The following is a 26,349-nucleotide window of genomic DNA, read 5'->3' as shown; positions in this document are numbered from 1 at the left end:
GTGTGATATATAGTAAGATATAGGTATTATAAAATTTTGGAAAATATAGCTTTAGGTAGAGAAAAGAAACGTGAAAGAGAAAAGATCAGCAGCATAAATAAGGGGTCTACCCGCATAGCAATGTTGGCCTAGTAGTTTCAACGTTAGACTCTCATACCTGGGGTCATATGTTCGGTCTCCTTGCACAAATGGATTTTCTCTATATGCGCATTTAACACTCGCTTTTGTGTGAAAACCTGGCATGCCTTTTCCGATAAAGTCGAGGGTGTCTGTCAGTCACATAAGGTTGATCCCCTACCTACTTGCCTTTTAGAAATATTCACGGAACAAACACAGAAATCTGAGGCCCAGACCTAAAAGGTTGTAGCGCCATTGGTATATATTTGAAACGTATTTTAATAATATTTTTCAAAACCTTAATGTTTAATAAAAAATTAACAAGAAATTGTAAAATCAACGAGTTTATAAGCTGTATATTTCTATTTATTTGAAGGTTATTCATGCTTAGCATCGTATTAGACGCCGGCAGAATTTTAATTATTCAAAAATCCATTTCCATACTTAAGCATGCCAAGTGTTTATATTGAGCTTGTTATGAAACCATCGAACTGAAATGAGCACGCTTTATTAAGCCCTTCAGCTTCCAGCCTTACCTTAACCTTAATGTGTACCGTATTACCTCAAGGCTTTATTTAAATAAAACGGGTCGTTATTATAACGCCTACTTCCTGCAAATACTTTTATGTTACTGCATCATCTGTAGACACAGTTTCCAGTTTAGATTCGGTTTCTATATGTTCAAATAGCACGAGGTAAATACGATTTAGGAGTGGTACGTGACGTGAAATCTACCATTCGTAACAGTGTCTAGCTGGCAATTAGAAGTTAGGGTGAGTACTTTGACTCCCAGCTAAAGAAATTGGTTTGTACACATGCATGAAATCCCCTAATTGATTTTTATAGGTACTAAGATATAATTATTTAGCTATCCCCTTCAATTAACCGCGTTAATTCGATCTTATAGTGATAATATATAGCCTGCCATTATAATTAGAATCTCTGGTCTTCCGTAATAGCTCATTCACTTTTAGATTATGACATAAAAAGTTTTATTAAGCATACGGACAGCACCTGATGTTAAGTGATACCGCCACCCATGGACACTCTCATGTGTCCGAGGGCTCGTGAGGGTTCGTGAGTGCGTTGCCGGCATTTAAGAATTGGTACGCTCTTTTCTTAAACAACTCTAAGTCAAATTGGTTCGGAAAAACTTCAGTGGGTAGCTGGTTCCACATAGTGGTGGTGCGCGGCAAAAACTGCCTTAAAAACGCTCAGTTGTGGAACGACTTCCGACTGGCTCGACGTCCGATGATGAAACTCAGCTACAGGTATTAATCCGGACACCTCCTTTAACAGATTTTTTTAAACCTTGCTCTGACAATAACGAACATAATACTATTCAATTTTGTGTAGCCAATTGAAAGTTATGCGCGTTTTTACTTATACAGATTTTCATACTTCATTATAGGCCATTAGAAGGTGACACCTTATAATTACATATAGTACGTATATGCTAATTAACATAGTGCCGTGTTAGCGTTCAACCCTTTGAACTTGCTAATTTGTGTTTTACTTTGTCATTACATTATCCAATAACGTGAGGGATTTAATAAATATAGCCTTCGTAACTTTGTCTTTAGTAAACCCTTAGTGGGGAGTGATAATGAAGGCTTTTGTTGTTACTAGATTAACAAAATTCATAAGAAGTGTTTTATATCTAAAATGGTACTTACTGTGCTACTACTGAGCTGAGCTCTTAATTAATGTAAGAAAGTGCCACCAGAATCATAATATAAAGAAATAACGATTAATATGTAATGTAGAGCAGTGTTGGCCTAGTGGCTTCAGCGTGCGACTCTCATACCTGAGGTCGTAAGGTTCGATCCCCGGCTGTGCACCAATGGACTTTATTTCTATGTGCGCATTTAACATTTGCTCGAACGGTGAAGGAAACCGACATGTCTTAGACACAAAAAGTCGACGGCGTATGTCAGGCACTGGAGGCTGATCACCTACTTGCCTATTAGATTTAAAAAAATGATCATGAAAGAGATTCAGAAATCTGAGGCTAATACCTAAAGAGGTGGTAGCGCCACTGATTTAATTTTATTTTATGTAATGTATTGTATTTAGACATAGACATAACATTTATTACTAACAAAAACACACACACAGAACCACACATAATAACAATATTATGTTAGCTGTGGTTGTAATTGGCCCTGGCTCAGCATTATGCTGTGGAGCAGACTGGTCCACAGCGCTGGTCATTCTGCCAGAGACCACAGCAGCTAGTACTAGCTATTAGTGCGCCTCAGTCACAAAAAAAGAAAAAGATTGTAATAAATATATATTTATTACAATTTATACTTAGTATAAAAACAAAAACAAATATTAGCAAAAGTTAGCAGTGGAAGTTATGAAGTCTCTGTGTAAAAGTGTACAGTAAATAAAATAATTAAAATAATAAAACGGGCATACTCCGCTAATAATATGTTTATTAAAGCACCCATTAAATTTTAATTTGATAGAAACGTCTTATAAAAGTTAGAAAATACAATATCCTAAAGAGGGTTTCAATTAATGTAAAATCTTTAGCGTCGCATAGAGGGCGCTGATCATAATTTTGTGACTTCAAATGGATTTCGAGTTAAATTACATCCGATATCATTGGCTGAAAACGCGTAATCGTCCAATTGCTGAGCTATATGAGATGAGTTTGCAACCAAATTCAATATTCGAAATCTATACGGAGATGATATCAGAAAAACAGACCAACCTCGAACCGAATATTTAAAACAATAATTTAATTGAAAACCACGGAAGATATACCTCTCAATATTGATGCATTGTGCCAGCTTTGAATCTAAAAAAACTATGTTATATCAAAATTCAAGTGCATATTGTTCTATGGGTATTGTTGTATAGAGTTTTATAGTCCTTTTATAATATTTCGGCGATTCAATTAATTGGATGCACTATGCTCTGCGCTCTATCAAATATGCACAAGGGCCGCGTACTTCACAGGCGAGCTGAATTGTTGTACATGAAGCCAACTGATGTGAATTAAAAATGAATACCTATTTGGAAAGTCGGCACTTCGTGAATATGGGATTTTTTAAACAAAAGCGGAACGTTTACAGCGCCCTGGTTAAACATAAATTATGAAGTTATAAAACAAAAGGCTTTCATGTATTAAAACATTGCTATCTATTGTTTTATAGATAAATAATATTTTCTGTCTCATCATTGGTTTGATTTGATGATTGATTAGATCATGGTTTAAGATTCTTATCCCAGGCTTAAAAGTATGCAAAAAGTCTATGAAAGGTTGTGAGGAAGCTAGCGGTGTTTTAACACCCCTGTGTCTTATAAAGTTATCGGTTCACGGAATCGGTCTAAAGAATATATATCTCTGATGATAGGTTATGCGTGAAGTGGCATTCGAATGAAATAATCTATCTATATAAAAATAAATTGCTGTTTGTTTGTCTCGTTAAAACTTGAGAATGGCTGGACCGATTTGGCTAATTATGATCTCGAATGTTTGTGTGAAGTTCAGGGAAGGTTTAAATGGGAAACATAAATAATAAGTAAAGAAAAATTCTAAAATCGGCAAATTGAATTTTCCAATACAAACTGTTCCTAGCTAGAAACTATTAGATGTCTTTTTGTTTTTTAAGAATAAAAAATTGTTACTTGGTTGTCATATTATAGGTATTTATGAGGCCCGATCTCTTTGGTTTGCTTTAAAAAATAGTGTTAAGTTCAGACACAAATATCATATGTAGGTGATACTTAGTTCACCGGGTCATCTAGTAAATAATATTTTAATTAAAGTGTAAAGCGAGCCGGAGAAGACATAAGGACTATGTGTATGAAATTATCATTTATGTATTTTCAGTTTGCAGTGGAAAAAATTGATGTCAATACGTCATGGGCAAATGGTTAAAACGAATGTAAATAGTAGTTTCCTTAATCAATAAGTCAATAAAAGCCTTAAGAAATAATAATTTTCTCGAGCAAACACTATAGTTTAACATAAAATACAATGGTGCTTTAATCTATTATGCCGAGTAATTGAAAATGTGCTTCGAAAGAGAATTCTTTAGTGTTCGTAGGGGATCCGAAATTTCTTTAAAAGAATTTATTTAACAGCTTTGACCTTCCATAAAGGACTTCGAAATCGTTTTACGATAATGAAATTAAAAGCGTGTTGTTCTAAAATAACTTTCCAATTAATCGATGTTAAATTAATGTGATGGACTAAATAATCTATTAGATCCTGGCTACGGTTTTAATTAAAACAAGTAGTTTAATATAAAAATCGGGGAAATTAGGAATTGCGGCAATCACTAAAGACTAAACAGCGAAAACATACATATACCATGATTTTAATTTTATTTTAAATAAAAACCTACTACTACTAACTTGCTATCCGAGTGTTGGTCCTACGAGCCGGAAGTTAGAACTGGACGCATTTATTTAAGCTTCATTCGATGTATAGACGCTTCTCAGTTCCATAATTTTTGTATATGCGTATAACAAACGACATATAAACATGCCTTATATAGTAAAACGGGAGGTAGAGGTTATGGGTCATAATATATTCTGACAAAGTTCAAGAGTTCGTTTAGTGCTATAATTAGTATTTGTGTTATGTAGTGTTTAGTTAAATAAAGGTTTTATATTTTAAAACTATTTTTCTGCCCCAATATTAAAATAATAATTAGTACTCGCTAAGAAGAATTCTCACTCTTTAAGATGAGATTACTACGAGGTTCGCTTGATACTCACTGCATATGTGTAATGTAATATATTAAGTACTTAGTGTTACGAGCTAGGGGATCGGATAGAAACGCCGTAGATTTCTTCAAGGGTTTATTTTCTAATTAAATTAACGAGGAATTTGTTAACACTAAAAACTGGAAATTACGCACAAAAATTCACTAAATACACACACAAAATACTGTCACTAATTACTCTAATAACACGCACTTCACACAGTACTTGTAACTTGTATTCACTTTTCTTCAATGTATTCGCACTTTGTCACTCCGGTGTTTATCGCTTGGTATCGCATTCAAAACTGAACTAACTGGTCGCGTTTCGGCTCGCTTATATATCCCTGGGAGCGATGTTCGAGAACTCTCTAGGCGGCAGCGCAACTGAGTAGAGATCGCACAATTCTAGAACGTGCGTACTAGCTATCTCTTTCGCACATTGCTCCGTCCTTGTCGTACGGCGTTCTAGAGTGCTCGGTCTAGCTTCGAGAAGGTTCCGATCTTCCCTCTCTCTCGCGTATCATTCCGTCCTTGTCACACACCTAGAAAATTCGTTCTAGAACATTCCTTCATCAAAGGGGTATAACCAGGCCTGAAAACGCCTGAAAACGGGTTTCCTGAAAAGTGTACCGTTCGACTACACGTGTTCCGAAACGGCCTGAAAACTAAGGTAACATCATGTAAATAACTATTTTCTAATATGTGATTGACCCTCTCCTGAAACGGTCAGAAATCACATTTCAGCCTGCTGAAAACTTCTCTAAGTAGTGGAAAAAATCAAGAAACATTGCAGTCGACCCGTCTTCGTAACAATAGTATACATATTGATGTGTAAGCAAATAGAAATATTATTCTTGTTATTTATTATTTTGGCACATCCGAGTTGTCTTTTCTATATATAATAGCACCTTAATATAATAAAAATTACACTCAACATGAGAAGATAATAATATAAATATCTGTTTGATGAACTGTTAAGACCCAGACGTAAAAAATACAATACAGAAGTTTAAAACTAAACAAACATTACACGAAAAGGGTTTATTGATACAATATTGTTATTGTTTTTTTTAACTGTATTACTCTTCGTGGCCTGCAAGGCTGTAGGCAGAGGAATCCACAATTAAATGGCAGTCACGGTATAGGAGAAGTGTATCACCTGAAAGTTTTGTAACAACATTAAAGCAAGCTTTTATAAGTCTTAATTTAATCGATATAAAATGTTTTCCTTGCCTAAATAAGTGAATTTATTATAGAACGTTTTATAGGCGTCCCAAGCGCCTTAATCTAAAATCGATAGAGGCGACGTCGAACAAACTTTGACTAGTAGCTACACCTTGAGGGCGGAAGTAGAGCCTTTCTGCACCTGGCTTTATGTCGTACTCTGAAACTATTGAGAAAAATCACCCTTTCTTTCCCCATGTTTTATGGTTCTACCCTTCTTGATAAAATCGTAATTTTGAGGTATGTTCACGGAAACTTTGTTGACACTTTATGGAATAACTTGGGTTTACAATATTTTATGGATTTTCATCAAGTTATACTGCAGTATTTAAGCTCGGTATTCAAGTTAATATTAGTATATAGTATCATAATGCAATTATTTTTATATGTGCTGTTTAAGCACTAATGTACATGGAAAGGTTATGTTAGTAAATACGGGTATTTATATAGTAAATAAAGTTTAGGGAAAAGTATAAAAAAAAGTATTATATAATATACACATTACACATACATAATATAATAGCAGACTAAATTATGAGGGCATATCATGTAACTAATAAAATATGAATCATATCTATAATCAATAAGTCCCTAATCCTATATTCTTAAAAGATAGAAATATTATTGGGTGCCAAAGTCGGATTGTCACAACTAGAAATATGGGTCATTCAGAAATCTTATTACTTATTGAATAGCTCATAGGGAGAAGTTGACCTATTCAGTTTCTACGTTAGTATTGGCAGAGTGTAGGCAATTTAATAAAAAATTACTTCTTAAGTATTGCAGACTTTTCGCGACCGTTAATCTAAGATGAATTAATGATATGAGCCGATACATATTAAGATTAATGTTTAAAAATGAAAAAATAATTTTAAAATTTAATGTTTAAAAATTAAAAAAAGCTGTCAAAAGAGATAAAGTTCTATTTCTTTTGACAGCTTAAACAGAAAGCTCTTCTTGTTTTCTGTAATTAATTACTTTTTAAATATATATCTTATATTAGTCTCTATAATAGTACTCGCGTTATAAACGAATAACTAGAACACATTAATTCTAAAGTCTTCGTATATAATTTTCATTATTTCATTCTGCCATGACCACATATATTTAGTTCATAGAATTACACCAGAAATCATGAATAACATAACCACAAATTAATCAATTTATTGTTAAATTAGGTGTTATAAACGGTCAGAAGAATAATTTAGCAATGCGGCTTATGAAACTAAATACATATTATTCAATCATATGAATGAATGAGAATAATTTCCATAGCATAACTATGTTTTCGGTTTTATAAGACTTATTCAGAGATTAGCTGCGTAATGTCTATTCCATTTTGTTTACTGACAAGTAGTCATAGTTCATCGGAATTCGAATCCAAGACCTCCGACATCGTATCTCATACTATTTACCGGATAAAACTGTAAGGAAATTACTGTCCTAAGCCATTGTTTTCTTCATCGGTATTAAATCAGTGAAACATGATTACTAAACGTACTAATAAACTCTTGTTTAAATGCCACAAGATCTTGCACACATACAATCGTAGCAGCGAAGTGCAAGTATTATCTAGAAATTCAAATCACACATTCTGAATCTAATTGGCTAAGGCTTGATCATGGTATCTAGAAATAACTACTTCACTTAAAAATGTAAACACGGTCGGAAAAACTTAAAGTATTTTTGGTTTAAGTTTTGCCTGGAATATTTATGTCAGACCAGCGGTAGTACTCTGTAACTTACACTGTTCTGACACTGATGGCGCAATCTAGAGATAGGGCGGTACCAAAGCTCAATATTGTAGCCAGGATCATAAACGCTACCGAGAGTTACATAGTACCAATGCATCGGGCGTTCTTTAACCTAACTAGTCTAATAAAATTTAATATTATAAAATTTTGATGCAAAGAAAGTGGATTGTCAATCAAAACCTTATACTTTGTAGATGTTGTGAAAATCGTTTATTCACGTTTAAAGAAGTCACCGATATCAGCAGTCTTGAACGGAAAATGCAGTGCATTTTCAATCTACTTTTAGTATTTTTAAGAGTCTGAAAAAGTTCTTACATTTCAGTCGACGGAGACTTGAAAGAAATTGTGTTATCGCTTTAATAAGTGTTTTCATAAATAAGTCTAAAACGCTGTTGTAAGATGCGATAACATTTACATCATTTTACCAATGTATGAATCATAATATGACATAGATAGCAATTGAAGGTGTTAGAAAAACTAAAATTTATCGAATAATATTTGCACATTTTTATAATTACAACAGTAAAGGCTGTATTCAACGCTAAAATCGTTCGCTAAACCCCAGTTATATATGGAAAGCAATGGATATTTAATTTCTTTCCTTTTCTATCTTTTGCGATAAAATTTTTTTTATTAGAAAAACGACTGTCAGTTCTGCTCCTTATATCTTATGTCTATAAGGGTAAAACAGAAAGCGTATGAGGCCATTACTAAAAGGTTGTAGCACCAAAATTATTTTTCATAAAATCAGATTTATACTGCTTAATGTACGGTAATTAAGAAAATTCATTTTCCACCGCGTAGACCATACTGGCTTCAATGTATTCGTGTAAAAACAATAATTGAATCGAAATTATTTTATTTCACATTCATTGGAAAATTATGTTAATTAAACATTGCACGAGTTAAAATGAAATTATTTGTATGACACATTTATTGTTCTTTTGGTTATTAATTTTGTGACCGACCGCTACTCTGTATATACCTAATTTAAATATCATTTAAATAATGAGTCTTCAATTTAATCATCCTTTTTTTGTATTTCTGATTATCAAAGGTTTACTTACTGATATATTTAAACAATTTTAACTGGATCTCTTTTCACCACATAATATAACTGTTATTTACATAAAATCCCTTTTTAGGGAAGGGGAGACTTAACACTCCCCTTCTGCCTAGCTTCACAGCCATAGATCTAGCTGATCGAGTGCCCGATAATTTTTCATAAATAAGGAGATATTAGTTTAGAAGGTGTGGTCTGTGGTGATTATTGCGAATTTATCCCATTCGCTCACACTTACAAACATCGTAGTTACGGTATTGTCTTTACGTAAAAAGCAGACAGAAAGAAAATAGTCCTTTATAGTAAATAGTAAAAAAGAAACTAAGAAATAAAATAGTAAATATATCCATTTGCGTCTATTTTAATTAATACGCAAACTCTATGAAGCATAATTATTGTTAAATTACGCTTCATACTTGCGGTATTTATATGATTTCATCATTACCGCGATCAAAATACACTGGAAAAAGCGACCCTTATCCTTATACAGAGGGATTTAGCTTGTTCGTAAGGGGGAATTGTTCCCAGCAATCTGTTGCGGTCATGTGGTGAAAACGGAACAATTGAGATAAGAAAATAGCAACATCTTGTTGCACAAGTCAAGTTTCTTCTAGCCGCAAATACGAGTTTTTTCCTATACAATACAACATTATCGCTTGCGAACGCGACGTACGGTTTTTAGTTTTCTATTTTCATTGGCGTGAGCAATTGAAAGGTTTCGATAAAATTTTGCTGTATCTTGAAAAATAATATGTATATTGTATCGAGAGCACAGTATATAAGAATATGCACATGCACTAGCAGACCGGCCAAGCGTTGCTGTGGCTAAGGTTTTTGTTATATTACATTGTAGTAAACTATTCAAGGGAAACGGTAGGAGAACACTAGTCATGGGGACCACCATGCTTTATTGGTGGTAATGCCATTAAATTGTACCTTATGTGAAACCTTGGTACTTTCAACACAGCGCCATCTGTTAGAATTGTTACTATCAAATAATAAACAAATATTTTTCAATAAAATAATATTGCGGGTATAAATTGAGATGTAAGCTATCCTATGTTTTAAGTTAGATCAAACTGCACACGGTGTGCAAATTTGATTGATATCGGTTCGGTAGTTTAGGAGTCCATAGCAGACAAACAACGAGACACGTAATTTATATATTTTAAGATTACTCAATAATAAGTCGTATTATTTATAAAAAAGTATTTTGAATTAATAATTATAAATGACCCGATTTTCGCATGTATGTCAATCTACCAATACTACAATTTCTTTGAATCTCACTATACGACATTATATAGTTCATTGCTTATAGTTTAAGTATATATTTTTAAGTTACTGAGAACCCTCTTTGCCTGCTAACAAAATGAAGACAACAAACAGATGCGTCCTATTTACCTCATTACCAAGAGGCCTTTGTAACTTTATTGAATTTAAAAATTCGTTCCACTTAGCTTTTGCCTCTGACTTTTTCTTTTAGAAAATCGAGTTTTGTAAAATCATTGTCCAATGAGGCATGGTGCCGGAATAATTCTGCATATGTTTTTCCAATTTTTGTTATAGGTGGCTTTTAGTTTAGAAGCGGAAAACAGTATCTGCCTGATTCAAACCCAAATTTAAAGGGCTGCATTGGTGATTTTTTTTTTAAGACAATTCACACCAATTGACCTAGTCCCATGCTAAGCTGGTGAAGCTTGTGTTATGGTTACTAGGCAACGGATATACATACATATTATAGATACACATATAAATACCTACATATATAAACACCCAAGACCTAAGCACAACACCAAATGCTCATCACATCGATGTTCGTCTCAGCCGGGGATTAAACCCGGGATTAACCCATGGATTCGCAGTCAGGGGTACTAACCACTAGACCAATGAGTAGTCATGGAAATAAACTAGTCATATTTTCAGTTTTGTAGTATAATATTTTTTTATTACACATAATATCTGAATCTGAATAATCTGATTTTGTTTAAGTAGTGATTTGAGATATCAAGTATTATATTTTGTTCTTTCAAATGTTAAATTTCACTTTTCTTTAGTTTTTTGAAGTTATACTTCTTTAGGCGCGTTATGAAAAATTTGCTTTCTGTATTGTCTAAGAGTTTTATTTTATAATATGTATGTTAGCTGTAAGATAACTTATAATTAAAAAAATATATTTAATTATAAGTAGTAAAAGAGTTTTTACTTAAAGAAATACTACCTGTATGACTTATTGTATATCAAGGAATAAGTGTATGTAACTCTATTAATACAATATTTAATACCTTTTGACATACTCCTCTAAGAATTTACTTCAAAAATTCATGCCAATGAAAACGCACATCATCGTGTTAGGTCACAAACAATGACACCATACAATAACAAACGACCTGTCAACGCCGTACGTTTCCCAAATGGACATGAACGTAATACTGTCCGTTCAGGAGCCCTTTCCATCTAAACTTCATTCATAAATTTGAAACTTTTTCATTCATAAAACTTCAAAATATTTCAACGTAGAAAAGAATAGATGAAATACAATTACTTAAACAGGACTCGACAGACGTACTATTTCACTCTCACGAGTAGTAATAGCTTCTCTGTTCTCGTCACTCTGCTTGGCCCCGCCCATTGCCCCCTAGCCCCATTCCCCTGCCCCTCCAGCTGTCTGTGCCACCGACAATGACCTCGTATTTCAGTGGGAATTGTTCAAATACGGAACATGACTAGTGCAGTCTCCTTTAATGCTCTGTGTTATAAAATACTTGTATGAACAGCTAGGTGCTTTCTTGGATCATTTAATTGCAATGTGTATTGTATCTTTGTGGTTTATATATCAAAAGAAAATAGAAGCTTTATAAGATACATTGAAGTCACAATTTTACATAAGCATATTCGGTTCGTTTAAAATGCAATAACCGAGATCCTACAACAACTTTTAAAATAATCAGTATACAACACTTTTAAAATAATCAGTATAGTCTTTCAAATATAATTAGTAAAATCATTTAAATGTTTTCAGGTAAGAATTTTTTTTTTTAATTTCATCTTTAGATTTACAGAGCGTTAAAATCATTTGTTTTAACCTACAATAACTTATTTATTATTCATAAACATACCTACTAGTATAACAGATCTCAATAAGTACAGAATTACAGGTTTTTACAGTAATACGGAAGTAATATAGTATTCCTCAACTGAAGGCACTAGAGGCTGAGTCTGAGCACGATTCTGCGAAATAATATAATTCTTATTTAGACCGTAATTTCATTTATTCACAAAAATTTCAGTTTTTATGCTAAAAATTGAGTACCAAGAAGAAATAACAAGATTACTGTCGAAATACAATGAAGTGTCGAAGTGTTATCAGAATAACTAAAAAGGTAATTCAGCACTGCTGTGCTCAAATCCCACAGATTCCAGCTGAATGGTTTCTTACGCGTTTATTTGATACGCATCTGGCGTGTAAATGCGCATAATACTTGATCTTTATTTTGTAGATCGAACTCTCAAAGAAGTGTTCTTCAAGAAATTAATTATCCAACATAACAAGATTAGAAAAAATAAATAAATAAATCAGTGGCCCTACAACCTCTTTAGGTCTTGGCCTCAGATTTCTGAATCTGTTTCATGATAGTTTTTAAATCTAATAGGCAAGTAGGTGATCAGCCTCCAGTGCCTGACACACGCCGTCGACTTTTTGGGTCTAAGACATGATAAATAAATAAATGTTGGTTTCTTCACGATGTTTTTCTTCATCGTTCAAGCAAATGTTAAATGCGCACATAGAAAGAAAGTCCATTGGTCCAGCCGGGGATTTTACCTACGACCTCAGGTATGAGAGTCGCACGCTGAAGCCACTAGGCCAAAACTGGTCAACACAACAAGATTAGCTTAATTTAAATCGAGTTCAATCAAAGAATTGGCATTGCTCAGTTGATGACTTGTTTAAATAACGAACTATGTGCGTCTTTCTTATTTGCGTATTCGACCATGCACTGAATTTTTAAAGACGTTTCCGTCGCAGTGTAATTTTGTTTGGATAGACGAATTGATTGCGCTTTCGAGGAAACTTTGTAAGGCTATCACTTTCGTGAGTTAAATGTTTGTTCAAATATTTACGACGTCGATGCACAAATTCGAAGATTTATTTTGTTCCAAATTGTAGCAAAAGACGTTATTGTGGAGTAAATACGTGCCATTGTTTGGTGACTTCAGGTTTATTTGACATGACTTTACTTAGAGTTTTCTTATACTTGGAAGTTTTAGAATTTAGAAAGAACTGGGTAATATGTGAACAGAATAATTTTTCCTGTGGCGTAGTTGTTTTTTTCAAACTATCTACACTTATTTATAGGTCCCAAAGAAACAAAAGAACATCGCTTTTGTTCGCAAAAGCGTATAATGTATTATAATAATCTTGAACATGTAAATATACAGTATGAAGTTCTTCCGAACCTTTTCTAGTTAAAAACAAGGTGAACATAAAAATCATAATTTTTCAATACGGAAAGTACCTACTTCTTGCGTTTGTGGTGATTTAAAGTCAGCTTGCTATCCCCAAAAACAAACAACATATACGCTATATATTATCAAACTAAAGCAAGATCAAAATAATTAAATAGATATCTAATATGATAGGAAACGCCGTGAGCCATAATCTAAATTTAGCCATAATCCCAAATCAAATAAGGCAACTCTCCGGGGAATCTAAGGCACATCACGGAGGAAATAGCTAGCAACACTAATTTCAGCTGTCACTGAAATGACATATAACACCTCAGACTATACGTGATCATGCATATACAAATAGAGGTTGGTATACCTTTGTTATTATACTTCTGTCTTTTTTCATCACAGCGTTAACACCATTTGACAAATGAGATAATAGAGTTATTTAATTAAACTAGTGCAATTTGATTTACTAAGTTTATAATTAATTGTTATTAAAATCAATATACTTCACTTACGTCCAATTCCTGCTTTGACAATGCAAAGATGCCAGATTTTTATTTAATTTTTTTATAATTGATATTGGTACAGTCTCTGGTTTAGGTAAAAAAATGTATCTAATATTCCTACAACTAGTTTCAGAATAAAAATATAATAATATTCCAGTGGCGCTAAAACCCTAAACGGGTATTGGCCTCAACCATTCTATGATCATTTTATTTATTGATCAGACTTCTCAGATCAGTATCTGACACATGTCATGGGTTTTAAACAGTTTCCTCACGGTATTTTCCTTTACCGTACGGACAAGTTTCAATTGAAAGAAAGTAAATTCCATTGGTGTATCGCCGTGATAGGCACCCACGACCTCAGAGTTTAGGGTATCTCTTGAGCCACTATGCCAACACTGCTGTATAATAACTGTGTATATACATATATAAAAAGCTTTTGGCTTTGGAATATTAAAACAGATAATATAGTTGAAGTTAAAGCAAAACATTTTAAAGAAACTTTCAATCACAAAGCAGTAAAAATTGCTTCTTTTACAAAACTGACAATTAACCTAAAATATTTAAACACAGTAAATCACAAACAGACATGACATAATGTCAAGAATAAACCTAATTTATTATGTAAATGTAAGTTAATTTTTTAATTAAATGACAACGAACGATACGTGGGACCTTGGATACTATTAAACAAATAATGTTACAATCAAAGGAAAGTTTAAAGGTTTTATAAAAAGCTCGTTAATACATAACACTGTGATAACTGCGATCGTGTCACACGAAACTTGAATTTAAATTTTAAAATTATTACTCAACTTAAGCTTTACAAGATAAGTAGTTTCTTAATAAAAAACAAAGCTTCAAGGTTTTGCTTCTAACAAGAGTTTGGATTAATTATTTTACTTCTTGTCTGAAAAGTAAGTAATGTGTCTTTATTTAAGATACTAAAACCACTTCAATAATTTCATTTTGCCAATTTCAACGAAAAATTCTAATGAGAAAATAAACTTCCAATTACAGGAGATAATCGCAAAATTTGTTTACAAAATAAGTCGGAACGTCAAATGCAATTCGACTTGTTTTTTTGTGTTTCTTGTATGTGTGTATATCTTGAAACATAACTCCACCGTCCGTAGACCTTGAAAAGTGTTCATTAAGTTACCTACTTAAATAAATTATATTTTGACACTGGATACGATTTCCAAAAATATTCTAATATAATCGTCATATCTTGTTTTTAAATAAGTTAATCATCGATAAATACATTTAATGCACTTAGATAATAAAAGAGCAATAAAAAAGGGTGCGTGTACTTATGTACGCGCGTAAGAAGTTATACTACTTTGGCATTATTAAAAATAGTTTTTGATTGCATGCAAATAATTAATTACAATTAAATAATCAAAGACTGGAAAAGGAGTCATTATAGTCAATAAAGTTCAGTTTACATTTGAAAAATTAAATAAATAAATATTTATTATTATTCTCTTACATTAAGTGTAACATAAATTCTATTATTAGTCGAATGTTGTTTTTAAATTATGTCCAATGCCTCTTCCGTGGGCAACTTCATTCTGTTAATTTTGTGTCACGGTGCGCGCGCATCGTAAAATTTCACTGTCAACAATTTTTCATAACGCGCTTAAAGAAGTACTTCAAAAATATATATTTAAACAAAATAAAATACACATTTGTGTGATGTTTTTCGATGTGTATTCATTTTACAGTAAATGCACTTAATTCATAAATTACAGCTACAACCGACACCTATATCCTTTCATTCCTGGAAAATCATAAATTTCTGTAAACAGTTGAATTATATTTTGAAAAACACGTGATAGAGTATGTTATTTGAATTTTTAAATAATACTTTGTTTTTCTACTAAAAATAGAAACACTACACTTTTAACATCAAGATAAGAGCGAAATTATATGTTAACGATTCTTAAGCACGAAACTTTCACTCGGATTTTAATTTATCAAAACCATATTGATCTTTTTAATCACATATAAACTCAATGTTTTGAATAAATTTACATTATTATTGTAATACTCACTGCACTGTATTTCTTAAGTTACATTATTCAGACTGGCAATAAGAAATCTGCATTCTTCTGAGTAACTCTATGGTTACTGAAACAATTTTATATAATCTATACTCTGCTTGCCTTTCACTGCAATATATTATAAGCAAGCTGATTTTGTTTGAATGTGGAATAGATAGTGAAGATTCTTCATCATTTGGAGAGCTGTCAAAAAATTTTGTTTCCGATAATCTTTGCATATTTTTGTATGAAAAAAAAATTAGTTGTGCTGCAACCGTTTTAGGTTGGGCCTCACATTTCTCAATCTAATAGGCAAGTGGGTGATCGGCCTTCTGTGCCTGACACACGCCGTCGACTTTTTGGGTCTATGGCAAGCCGGTTTCCTCACGATGTTTTCCTTCACGTTTGAGCGAATGTTAATTGCACACATAGAAATAAAGTCCATTGGTGCACAGCCTGGGATCGAACGTACGACCTTAGGGATGACAGTCGCACGCTGAAGCTACTAGGCCAACACTGCACTGCATATTTTTGTATACATAATCTAATAATTTCTATGTTACTTTAAAGCCCATTTTATGACGGAATATAATGATTCAACTTTAGTTTACGTATTTTCTATTGACGTATGTAAAAGTAACCAGTAACTGACCCTATATAAATTTTGCAAGCTCAGCGTATAGCTTATGTGTATTGCTACGAATTTCACTCCGTGCAGAGCGGGAAGTCAATTATTCAATATCTCGGTAATCTGTTAAGACCTTCGGATAATAGTATTATAGATTGTCGAATCAATCAATGCTTGACTGCTAATTATTGTATATTGTTACTCCAGCTTTTGACGTATTGATTTTAACACGAGAATTAACTTATAAATTCCATCACAATTGGTTTCTCCACTCGTTATTCGAAATTCAAATTATTTTGTTTATTAATTGATGTTTGCTGTTGTGTGTGTGTGTGTGTGATATGTTGATAGACGTAGTGTAGACATAGATATATATTAATAAGAATGCCTTAAAAGTTGATCATAATTAAGTAACTTTTACATACAGAATTTGTAATGTGAACGAAAAATTGTCGGAATCAGCCAAACATTAGCATTTTGAATGTATAATTTTCATGAGATTGTGCTATTAATTTTATATACGGTGACCCATAAGTCAACGCTAAGCTGAAATCAGGTGATAGGGCAGATAAACCCCGGAAAATTTATAAAAAAAAATTATATGTAAAAGTAAATGAATTGTATGCACGCTGTTTTTTCTATTATTATATTCAATTCAACTCAATCCAACCGTGTTCAACAAAAAGTAGTATAAAATATAAGGAAAGTGACATAAAAAGATGGCGTATTTAGTCCGAATATCGAAGTCGTAAAACACTTGCAATTATATTAATCATAAGTAAACCGTCAGAACTGATTCATATAACGTTGCTTAATATTTTACTCTGTGCTGGGTTTGGTTTACTACCAAGAAATAATTACATGTTTGCAAACCTTACCACATACTGTGTTCATGGGTTCAGCTATCGTTTTTGCCTAAAGACTCGCATTACCACTTAGTAAAGTGCTGTAAATAAAGGTGGCCTGAGTATTTACCGTAAAACTCGTCGTCAATAGAATGCTCGCTTTGTACGAACTTAAAGGGCAAACAAACGTAATCCCCACGATCCGCAAATTCTCCGAGGGCTATAACACTTTTGGAGAATCGCAAAGACCAAAATAATACAAATCACAATTTACAATGCGAATTACAGAACATGTATAAAATGAAATTATACGTGTAGTCAAAGTCAAAGTCAAATCATTTATTTCAATTAGACCATCTAAAATGGCACTTTTGAACGTCAAAAATATACAAAGAAGATTCTAGGTGCCCCTTCCAAAAGGTAGTTACATATATCTATATATATAAAAGAAAGTCGTGTTTGTTACAACACTTATAACTCGAGAACGGCTGGACCGATTGCCATGGTTTTTGATTTGTTGGATTTGTTTCCGTCCCGAATAGCAGAATAAGCAATAAAATATCGGATAAGTTATCGAATAACGATAAATAAATTAATAAATTTTACGAATGCAAAAACCATATGGTGCCATCTGTTGACAAAACTACGCATCATTTTACGTCGAGTTCGTGTCAGTTCAAGAAATTCCGATCTTGAGGTGAATGAGGAGATGCATAACCATGCTTTAATCCTGATCAAAAGATGTTGGATATCAGAAAGTGCTTAACATGCAGTAGCGCCATATTGACGCTAGAGAGAAGATGCCTAATGTGTAAAACTGCCATTCTTCTTTCGCAATGGCAAGCAATAAAACATTTCTGTATTTGCAAAAAAGTTGTATTAATGTAATACTTAACATTAATGAAATCCTAAAATAAGTTAAATTAAAGTAACAACAATATTATAAGGTTGTAGGGCGGAACGAAGTTAGCCAGGTCAGCTAGTAGTATATACAAATGTTATAAAGGCGAATGATTCGTATTTTGTAACGAATAAAACTGTTGGACTATTTTCAAATATGTATTTTTTTATCAATTAATGTTATAACTGGATAACAGGCTCGTCGTTTCAACCTATTGACGTCTACTGCTGGACCTATGTCCGCCCAGTGCTTCGCACCCATCGCTTTCCCTCCACCCTAACCAGGTCATCTGTCCTCCTTGTGGGAGACCGCCCAACGCTTCGAGTAACAGTGAATTTTTTAATATGTAAAAAATGTATGTCTAACAGTACGAAACCGAGAAAGATATTCGTTTTATGACAGTAGTATAGATTTGCCTTAATTTGCAATACTTAAAAAAATGCACACGCTATATTAGTTGACAATAACACAAATGTTTTTCTCACTTTTAATTATCTTCCTGTTTACTTAATATAGATATTTGACTATGTACGTGGTTGAAAAATAAGTAAAAAAAATTTACGTCTTTAACCTTTTAAAAAAATTAGGAATTGTTTAAAATAATTTGCCATATTCACACACCATACCAGAAATCCCAACAATTTCACTCACACTAATGAATAAAATGTATTATTATTTTATATTCTATACTAGTGTTATTTTAAATTAACTATTCCAATGCTACGCTAATAAATATTTAGTTCCATAAGTATTAGCTCATAGCACCTAATTTCATAATAAATTTGAACTGATTTGGATTTAATGAAAAACACTCCACTAATGAAATTTAATAGCCCAAGATAATTAACATTTCATGACGAAAATGTTATTGCAATCTGTACTAACTAGATGAAATTAAAAAGGTTTTTTCTGTGACATTTTTTGTTATGACACAGTTATGAGTGTATTAAAATTAATGAACCCCTCGACGCGGTGAGTTTATAACTTTATGGGTAAGGTATCTCTACGGTGACATTTATTTGTAATTTAGTTAAAAATTCGCGCAAAATTCGTAGATTATTAATGCCGGCAGTGAATTTTTAGTTCACTTCTCGTAAATGATTCTTTTTACGTAAATAAAGATTGAATTTATCTATGCATTTATGTTATCAAACTTATTAAAATATTTGCCCTTTATATTATATTAGAAAAATTAATTTGTAAAAAAGTTTTTTAAACTCTCCATATTAAATGTACCAAAGCAAAGTATATACGCCACGTATTCAAATGACAGTTAGTTTAAATCATAGATTAATAAAATAGGTCATTTTCATCTGCAATGACCATGGTCGAATTATATTGAAAGGTTTCAATAGAATTTACCATTCGATTGAGTTTAAATAAAAACTAAAAATATTAGAATCGAATTTCTATATTCGATTGATGACTTTTACTAAAACGAAATGGAGCCTTTTCATAACACGAAATGGGTCAGGCAAAAATAAACTGGACCCTCAAAACTTATTTGGTTGCTATTAGCTATTTTGGATATAGACTTATATTTCTTTAATATGATTGTTTTTATATTTAGTTCAAAAACTTTATTCGCCATTCATCATCTATAAAGTGGTATGCTCTATTATCTATGTTTTATAAATTCGTGACAATCAGTTTAATCAAAGCTTTTAGTGCAAAACCAACTCTCGCCTACATTGAGTGTATTTCTAACTTAACGGAACGTACCTAATTTAGATATGTCAAATAATAATTATATATGAAATCAATTGGAATATGATATTTTGGTTGGTTCAGGAATATATCGTTACAGTCGTGACGTTGAGAAGTCTTGAACCTTCAGTTGTGTCGGATTAGATGATTGACCTATTTCTCAGCTGGTACATAATTGCTCGGTTTGTCCCAGGTGTTTGTCCAACTTCAAAATTATTATTAAATAAGTGTAATAAATCATTTTACCATAAAGAGTTAGCCGTGTGGCTTCAGCGTGCGACACTCATCCCTGAGGTCGTAGGTTCGATCCCCAGCTGTGCACCAATGGACTTTCTTTCTATGTGCGCATTTAACATTCGCTCGAACGGTGAAGTAAAACGTCATGAGAAAACCGGCTTAGACCCAAAAAGTCGACGGCGTGCGTCAGGCACAGGAGGCTGATCACCTACTTGCCTATTAGATTATCAAATGATCATGAAACAGATACAGAAATCTGAGAAATCAGAGACCCAGATCTAAAAAGGTTGTAGCGCCACTGATTATTATTATTAAATCATTTTACCGGCTATTATAAATATGTTTAACGGCAGAATGATTTTACGCGTCACGTTGTTTTTCACCGATTTGTGCAGTTTAATCTAACTTAAAAGACAGGATAGCTTACATATATATAATTCTACTGTACGTGTGTAGGTATGTCACTGAACTCCTCTTACACGGCTGGACCGATTTGAATGATTTTTTTTGTTTGGGTGGAGCCCTGGATGGTTTAGATACACAAATCAGCTCGGCAGATGGCGCTGCAGTCAGTTGTTTCATTAGTTTGTTTAATTTCCTAATCGCTTAAAATATCATGCAGGACCAACATCTGTCGGGTCCGCTAGTTAACTATAGGAAAAGTAAAGACGGAAATTTACACAATGACTAAATACCTTCATAGTTATAAACATATCATTTGTGTGCTTTAAGTTCATTTCTCTAGCGAGAATGCTACGTCATCATCAAATATTCAAGAAAATGTAGTGCAGCTTATGTTAAGGCACCTACTTTCTCGTACATACTATGAACTCAATGCAAACTGAATATTTTATCTTGAAAGAATTGCTTTATGAGATGGAATAACTTGTTTGTAATATGATACGGTTTTAGTTTGAAACTATTACCTGTACGACTTTTAACTGTACTGATAATTTTTATTATTCATAACCTGTGAACGTAATCTAATTTTATATGTGGGTTGTTCTAAAAAATATATTACCTTTTCATTCATCTATTAATCTATCTGCTAAAATTTGAAGCTAGCTTTAGGTCAATTTTCGAAATACATTCATTAAGTAAATATTAAGAATCAGACAAAATGTTATTAGCTATCAATAAAAAATGTGTGCGTGTACTTTGTGTACACACGTAAGAAGTGAAATTTCTTTATGACCTTATTTTTCGAAAAATGATCTACTATATGCAACTTTACAGAAATTGGTTAAATAAACTTAAACTAGCTAAAGTTAAACAAAAGGCTTTTATTATCATAGACATGAATACAAATACAATTATTTCATTTTAACTTATTACTGTACTACTATGTAGTACTAAGATTATTATTACAGAATTTCATTAATTGTAATATAATTATTAGTATTACTATCATTGTTATCGTTATTATATATTTTTGTTACTAATGGCTTCGAATCTCTTCGGATCAACCGTGGTAAGGACAAGAAAAAGATGGCGCGTAACCGAAAAATGTGACAAATGTGTGTAAATTTTTTTTCAACGCCGATAAAGAAGTTTGACTTCAAAAACCAACATGGCGCGTAACCTGCTACAAAATTTCTCCCATACGTCGATAAAGAAATTTCACTTCACAAGATGGCGCGTAACGGAAAAATGTGACGCGTAACGAAAAAAATTTACTCTAAATTTTTTTCCAACCCCGATAAAGAAGTTTCACTTCAATTAATTTCCCTGTACACAAGAGTATTATATAGCTCCCACAAAACCTTCCTCCAAACATAATATTCACACAATTTTAATTAACTCATAAAATAGGCATCCAAGCCTCTCACCTCGAATAAATTCATGTCAATGCCTGAACCCAGAACCTACAATACCACATAGGGTCGACGCACTTACCTTCATAAATCTTTTCCTTTGGGTTTCCGCAACTACGGTACTTTCAACTCAATAACCCTACGCAAATAACGGAGTACGCATACAGCATTTTATTAACGCCATCACAAATACAAAACTAAGCTTTTAAGGGAGCGTTCAAGTATTACGTCACGCAATTTTTTTGTAGATTATTGACCCCCCCCCCCCCATGTAACGCGCCGTAACGTTTTACTGTACCCAAGTATAGTAAAACGTTTCGTGACCACCTAGTAACTCTCTATACCTAAAAGTTACCATTATGTGGTGTAAAGTAATGGAATGTAGAAAATAATATTAACAATAACGCGTAATTAAATCCCCGCCCCGCATCGTAACGTTTTACAAAAGGACCCCCTCCCCCCAAAATTCGTTACGTAATACTTGAACGCTCCCTATATAACTATACTTTAGCATTATCATTTTTATCTTACCAAGCTTAACCAATACTCAAACTATCTGTATTGTTGTTATTTTTGTATTAAAGCACTGGGCATTCGTGTAAAAATGTGTATATCTTCTGTGTTACAAACACACATTCAACTCCTAAACGTCCAGCCATTTTTGTTGTTTTTTTTTGTATGTTAGTGTACAGAACAACATCTGTTGGGTCGAAGATGTTTAATAATGAGTGTATCGAATTAAAAGGCTTGTCATCGCTTTGCTTCTCCTTAGTTTGAGGATGTTCATTGCAGCCCTAGCAGATTGAACACGTCTTGCTCAATCATAACAGTTTCGAAACACCGCAACGACTCGCAGTAAGCTCCAAATGGTGATGATGCGTATAAAATGTATTAAAAACGCTCTAACATGAAACCCTAAAAAGTCAAGGTCCTGCCGATGGTAGGAAGATTTGTTTGTCCCAAGATAAAATTTCAGTTTTTCTTAACTTGTATTGTTGATCAGAATTTTAATATTTTGCTTAGAGTGATAATTCTTCGCGTTCAGGGTAACGCGTGTAACGCGTGTCCCTAAGGGATAACTTTCATAATACCCCAAATAGATTAGAATTTGGTATTAATAATATTCTGCAGAGCCAATTTCACGCTGTTTAAAATGACGATTCACGTTAACCTAAATCAATTTTATCGAGATGTTACAAAGTTTTAGTTTATGGTACGGAAATTGGCTAATGCTGCGTGAAATTCTTGAGGTATTTCATTCGAGAAAAATTGCTTTTGAAGTAGCTCTTCTATGGATATTATTTCCTATAATATTTTTATCGTATCAGACATTTAAATCAATAATTCATTTTAGTTGATTTTGTGGTGTGTGGTATCTTTGTCTAACGTTTTGTAATTGTTTTACTCCGAGTACCACACACGTCATGGGCATGCGTTTTGCGAATTCACTAATATGTATATATCTAACCCAATGTTTTATTAATGTATATTAAATTCATATGTATGTAAAATATTCCTACATGTCCATTAAATTCGTTAGAAATTCAACAATTATTAATTTCCTTACTTTTAATTTGTTTCTTCTATAGTTTTCATATTATAATTTATTCCATTACTAGTGTATTACCTAAAACAAAGTGTAACAAGTATTTATCACGGCAAGTCAAGAAAAGCCTTATCGTATAAAATTATTCATACTTATTCAGGTGTTCTATATTAGAATTTTAAATGTTCTCTCCCTTGTAAATCGAAAAAAAGTGAGCAAGTTATTGGGGCTGGGGGGATTTCCTCGAAACAACGCCGAGGCTATTACTCATCCATTCAAATCCTGGGTGTTTCTTATAGCCCCTTATAGTAACACACTGCCAGACAAAAGAGAACATTTATGGAATCGATACATCATTTGTCTCTGCGGAAATATAAATGATAAAATAATTTGCTAGATCTTCGTGGAGTTATTGTATGTTTAGGCCTTGTTATTGTAGTGCTCGATGAATGTATTGAATGTCAAATTATTAATTAGGCATAGTCGTGAAGTCCCTGTGTATTTTTTATATCTATATACTCTTTCCCTTCTGAGAAAAGAAGAAAGAAAAAACTTTATTATACACAATGCAAAAGGACATATAGTAAAAAAGAAAGTGCACTAGTCCACGCTAGGATCCCCTGTGTCGTGGGCAGGTAGTCTCTTCCATTTGATATGGTTACAGTGCTTGACATAATAATTTCTACGTAACACTTACATTTTATCATAAAACTACTGTTGCACAAGAATACTTTCGTTTCAGCATAGGATAGGTTGAGAAGATGTTGTTAAAGATTGTTAGTGAATGTATAAAAGTTTAAATCGTTAGTTCTATTAATTAGGATGACTACGATAAGATCTTTAAAACCTTTATAGAAGGTATAATCTTAAATATTGGTTTATAATGTATATAAGAGCATTTTAGTATATCACTTTCTTAAGCACCCGTCTTACACTTTATTGAAAAGCTAACGTAATTTTTCTTTTGTTGCAGTATCGGTGGCGGAGCATCTGCGCTCTTAGCACAGGTGGGCTCACACTACTATACTGGAGATTGCGAATCGCCGGTGCTCCCTCGGGATTCGCCGCGGCCGACAACCCCACCGCCCGTGACCTCTCCTTTTTTACGAGATTTTATACCTTCACATACCTTCCTGTCTTTAATTTTTTTCTCCTTCTATACCCCTTTCAACTAAGCTTCGATTGGTCTATGGATGCGATACCGAAAATAACATCAATATTCGACGCGAGAAATATCTCCTCCCTCATTGTCTACGCGGCGATATCAAAAGTTTCATGGAAAGTTCTTACTAGCGAAATAAAAAGGCAACAAGAAAAGAAAGAGAGGTTTTACAAAAAACAAAAGAATAAGCAAAAATGGAATAACAATTGCAAGCACTTTAGCAGGAGACAATATTGTAGCGAAAGAAAGAGCAATATGCCGCAAAAAGAAAATGCCTCCTCGAAAAGATCATTATGTCCGTGCAACGGATGTAAGCATTCTCTCACAGAGGAGCACACAAACGTATGCCGGACAGTCAATAACAATAATATTATGATGCACAACTCCTGTGTATGTCCGACGGGGTTCGGAAAGGCAAAGTCGCAGAGTCAACATAAACACACGTACCGCAGTCCTCAAATTGCGATGCTGTTATTCACGGCATTTATGGTGCTCCCGTTCGTGCCAGCGAGTAATATTCTTTTCTACGTTGGCTTCGTAGTGGCAGAGCGTGTTTTGTACATTCCCAGTGTTGGTTTTTGCTTATTGCTCGGGCTGGGTGCGGGAGCTTTGACAAGAACTTGGCGTCGTAATGAATTGCGAAGCCGTATTTTTATGTTCACTTTGTTAGTGACTTTATGCGCCATGTGTGGCGCTACGCTTCGGAGGAATTTAGACTGGCGTGACGAGGAAAGTTTATTTCGAAGCGCTCTACACATCAATCCGCCTAAAGGTAAGATTATTTTATATTTTTACAAGTTTTAATACACTGGAATAACGATAGAAATAAGTCGTTTTTAGCGTAGCTGAATATACCTATATCGTACTTGCGCCGGCGGTCATGTATTCCATATCTGGTTAGTAAACTTGTTTTTGAAACAAACTCAAAATTGCCAATATCATACAAGATATGTTTTATTGTTTCGATATTGTTGTGAGTTTAATACAATTTGCCACATTACTGCTATATACAGGAAGTTCGTTAATAATATTACCTAAAGTATCATACTTGTGAATAAATTTGAATACCAGCTGAGCCTAATATCAAAAACATCATGAACCTAAAAAAGTTGGAACCTAGCATAATCTAGTTAAATATTTGTGGAATATCGTTGACCCAATTTATCATTAATTTACGCTATAACTTAAACTTGTTGAAAGCGGAGCATTCATTTTGTGCCTTTCTCAAAAGTTTATTCGAGGCGCTCGCTCCCTTGTTACTGCTTAGTTTTGAGACGTAATTAATTTATTTGAGAGACAACTACAAAGTACCTGTCCACGCCACGTTAGTTCGTCAAAGTTAGAAAAGAGGCTGTCAGGGGCTACCGAGTACTAGGCAGCTTATTATGTATTCACTAGCTGCCTTAGTTGGGCTCTTGACCTTTGCCTGGTGCTTTAAACATGCATGTAAGACCCCCGGGCGCACCCAGCTGACACAAGTTCGCGTAACAAACTTTGTGCAAAGCGAGAAGTTTCTACGATAGTCCTTATTTATATCTACTCACATTTATGAATTGTTTTGGGACAGATGACTGATGAATTATTTATTACGTCCAAAATAACTTATGGCTTGAGCTCA

At 33.3% G+C, this 26,349-nt stretch overlaps 1 protein-coding gene across 1 annotated transcript in view; it reads left to right on the top strand.

The window, feature by feature from the left end:
• Positions 1-26,349, top strand: part of LOC125051160 (protein O-mannosyl-transferase TMTC1-like) — a 94,556-nt gene that overhangs the window by 35,144 nt on the left and 33,063 nt on the right. Inside the window, exon 4 of the mRNA XM_047651335.1 lies at positions 24,543-25,503. Coding sequence (XP_047507291.1) covers positions 24,543-25,503 — 961 coding nt within the window. The remainder of the gene's footprint in view (positions 1-24,542; positions 25,504-26,349) is intronic.

The sequence above is a fragment of the Pieris napi genome, chromosome 7 (genome assembly GCF_905475465.1).
Source record: "Pieris napi chromosome 7, ilPieNapi1.2, whole genome shotgun sequence".
NCBI classification, from domain to species: domain Eukaryota; kingdom Metazoa; phylum Arthropoda; class Insecta; order Lepidoptera; family Pieridae; genus Pieris; species Pieris napi.
Note: the sequence above shows the minus strand (reverse complement) of the source record. Positions and strands in the feature narration are given on the sequence as shown.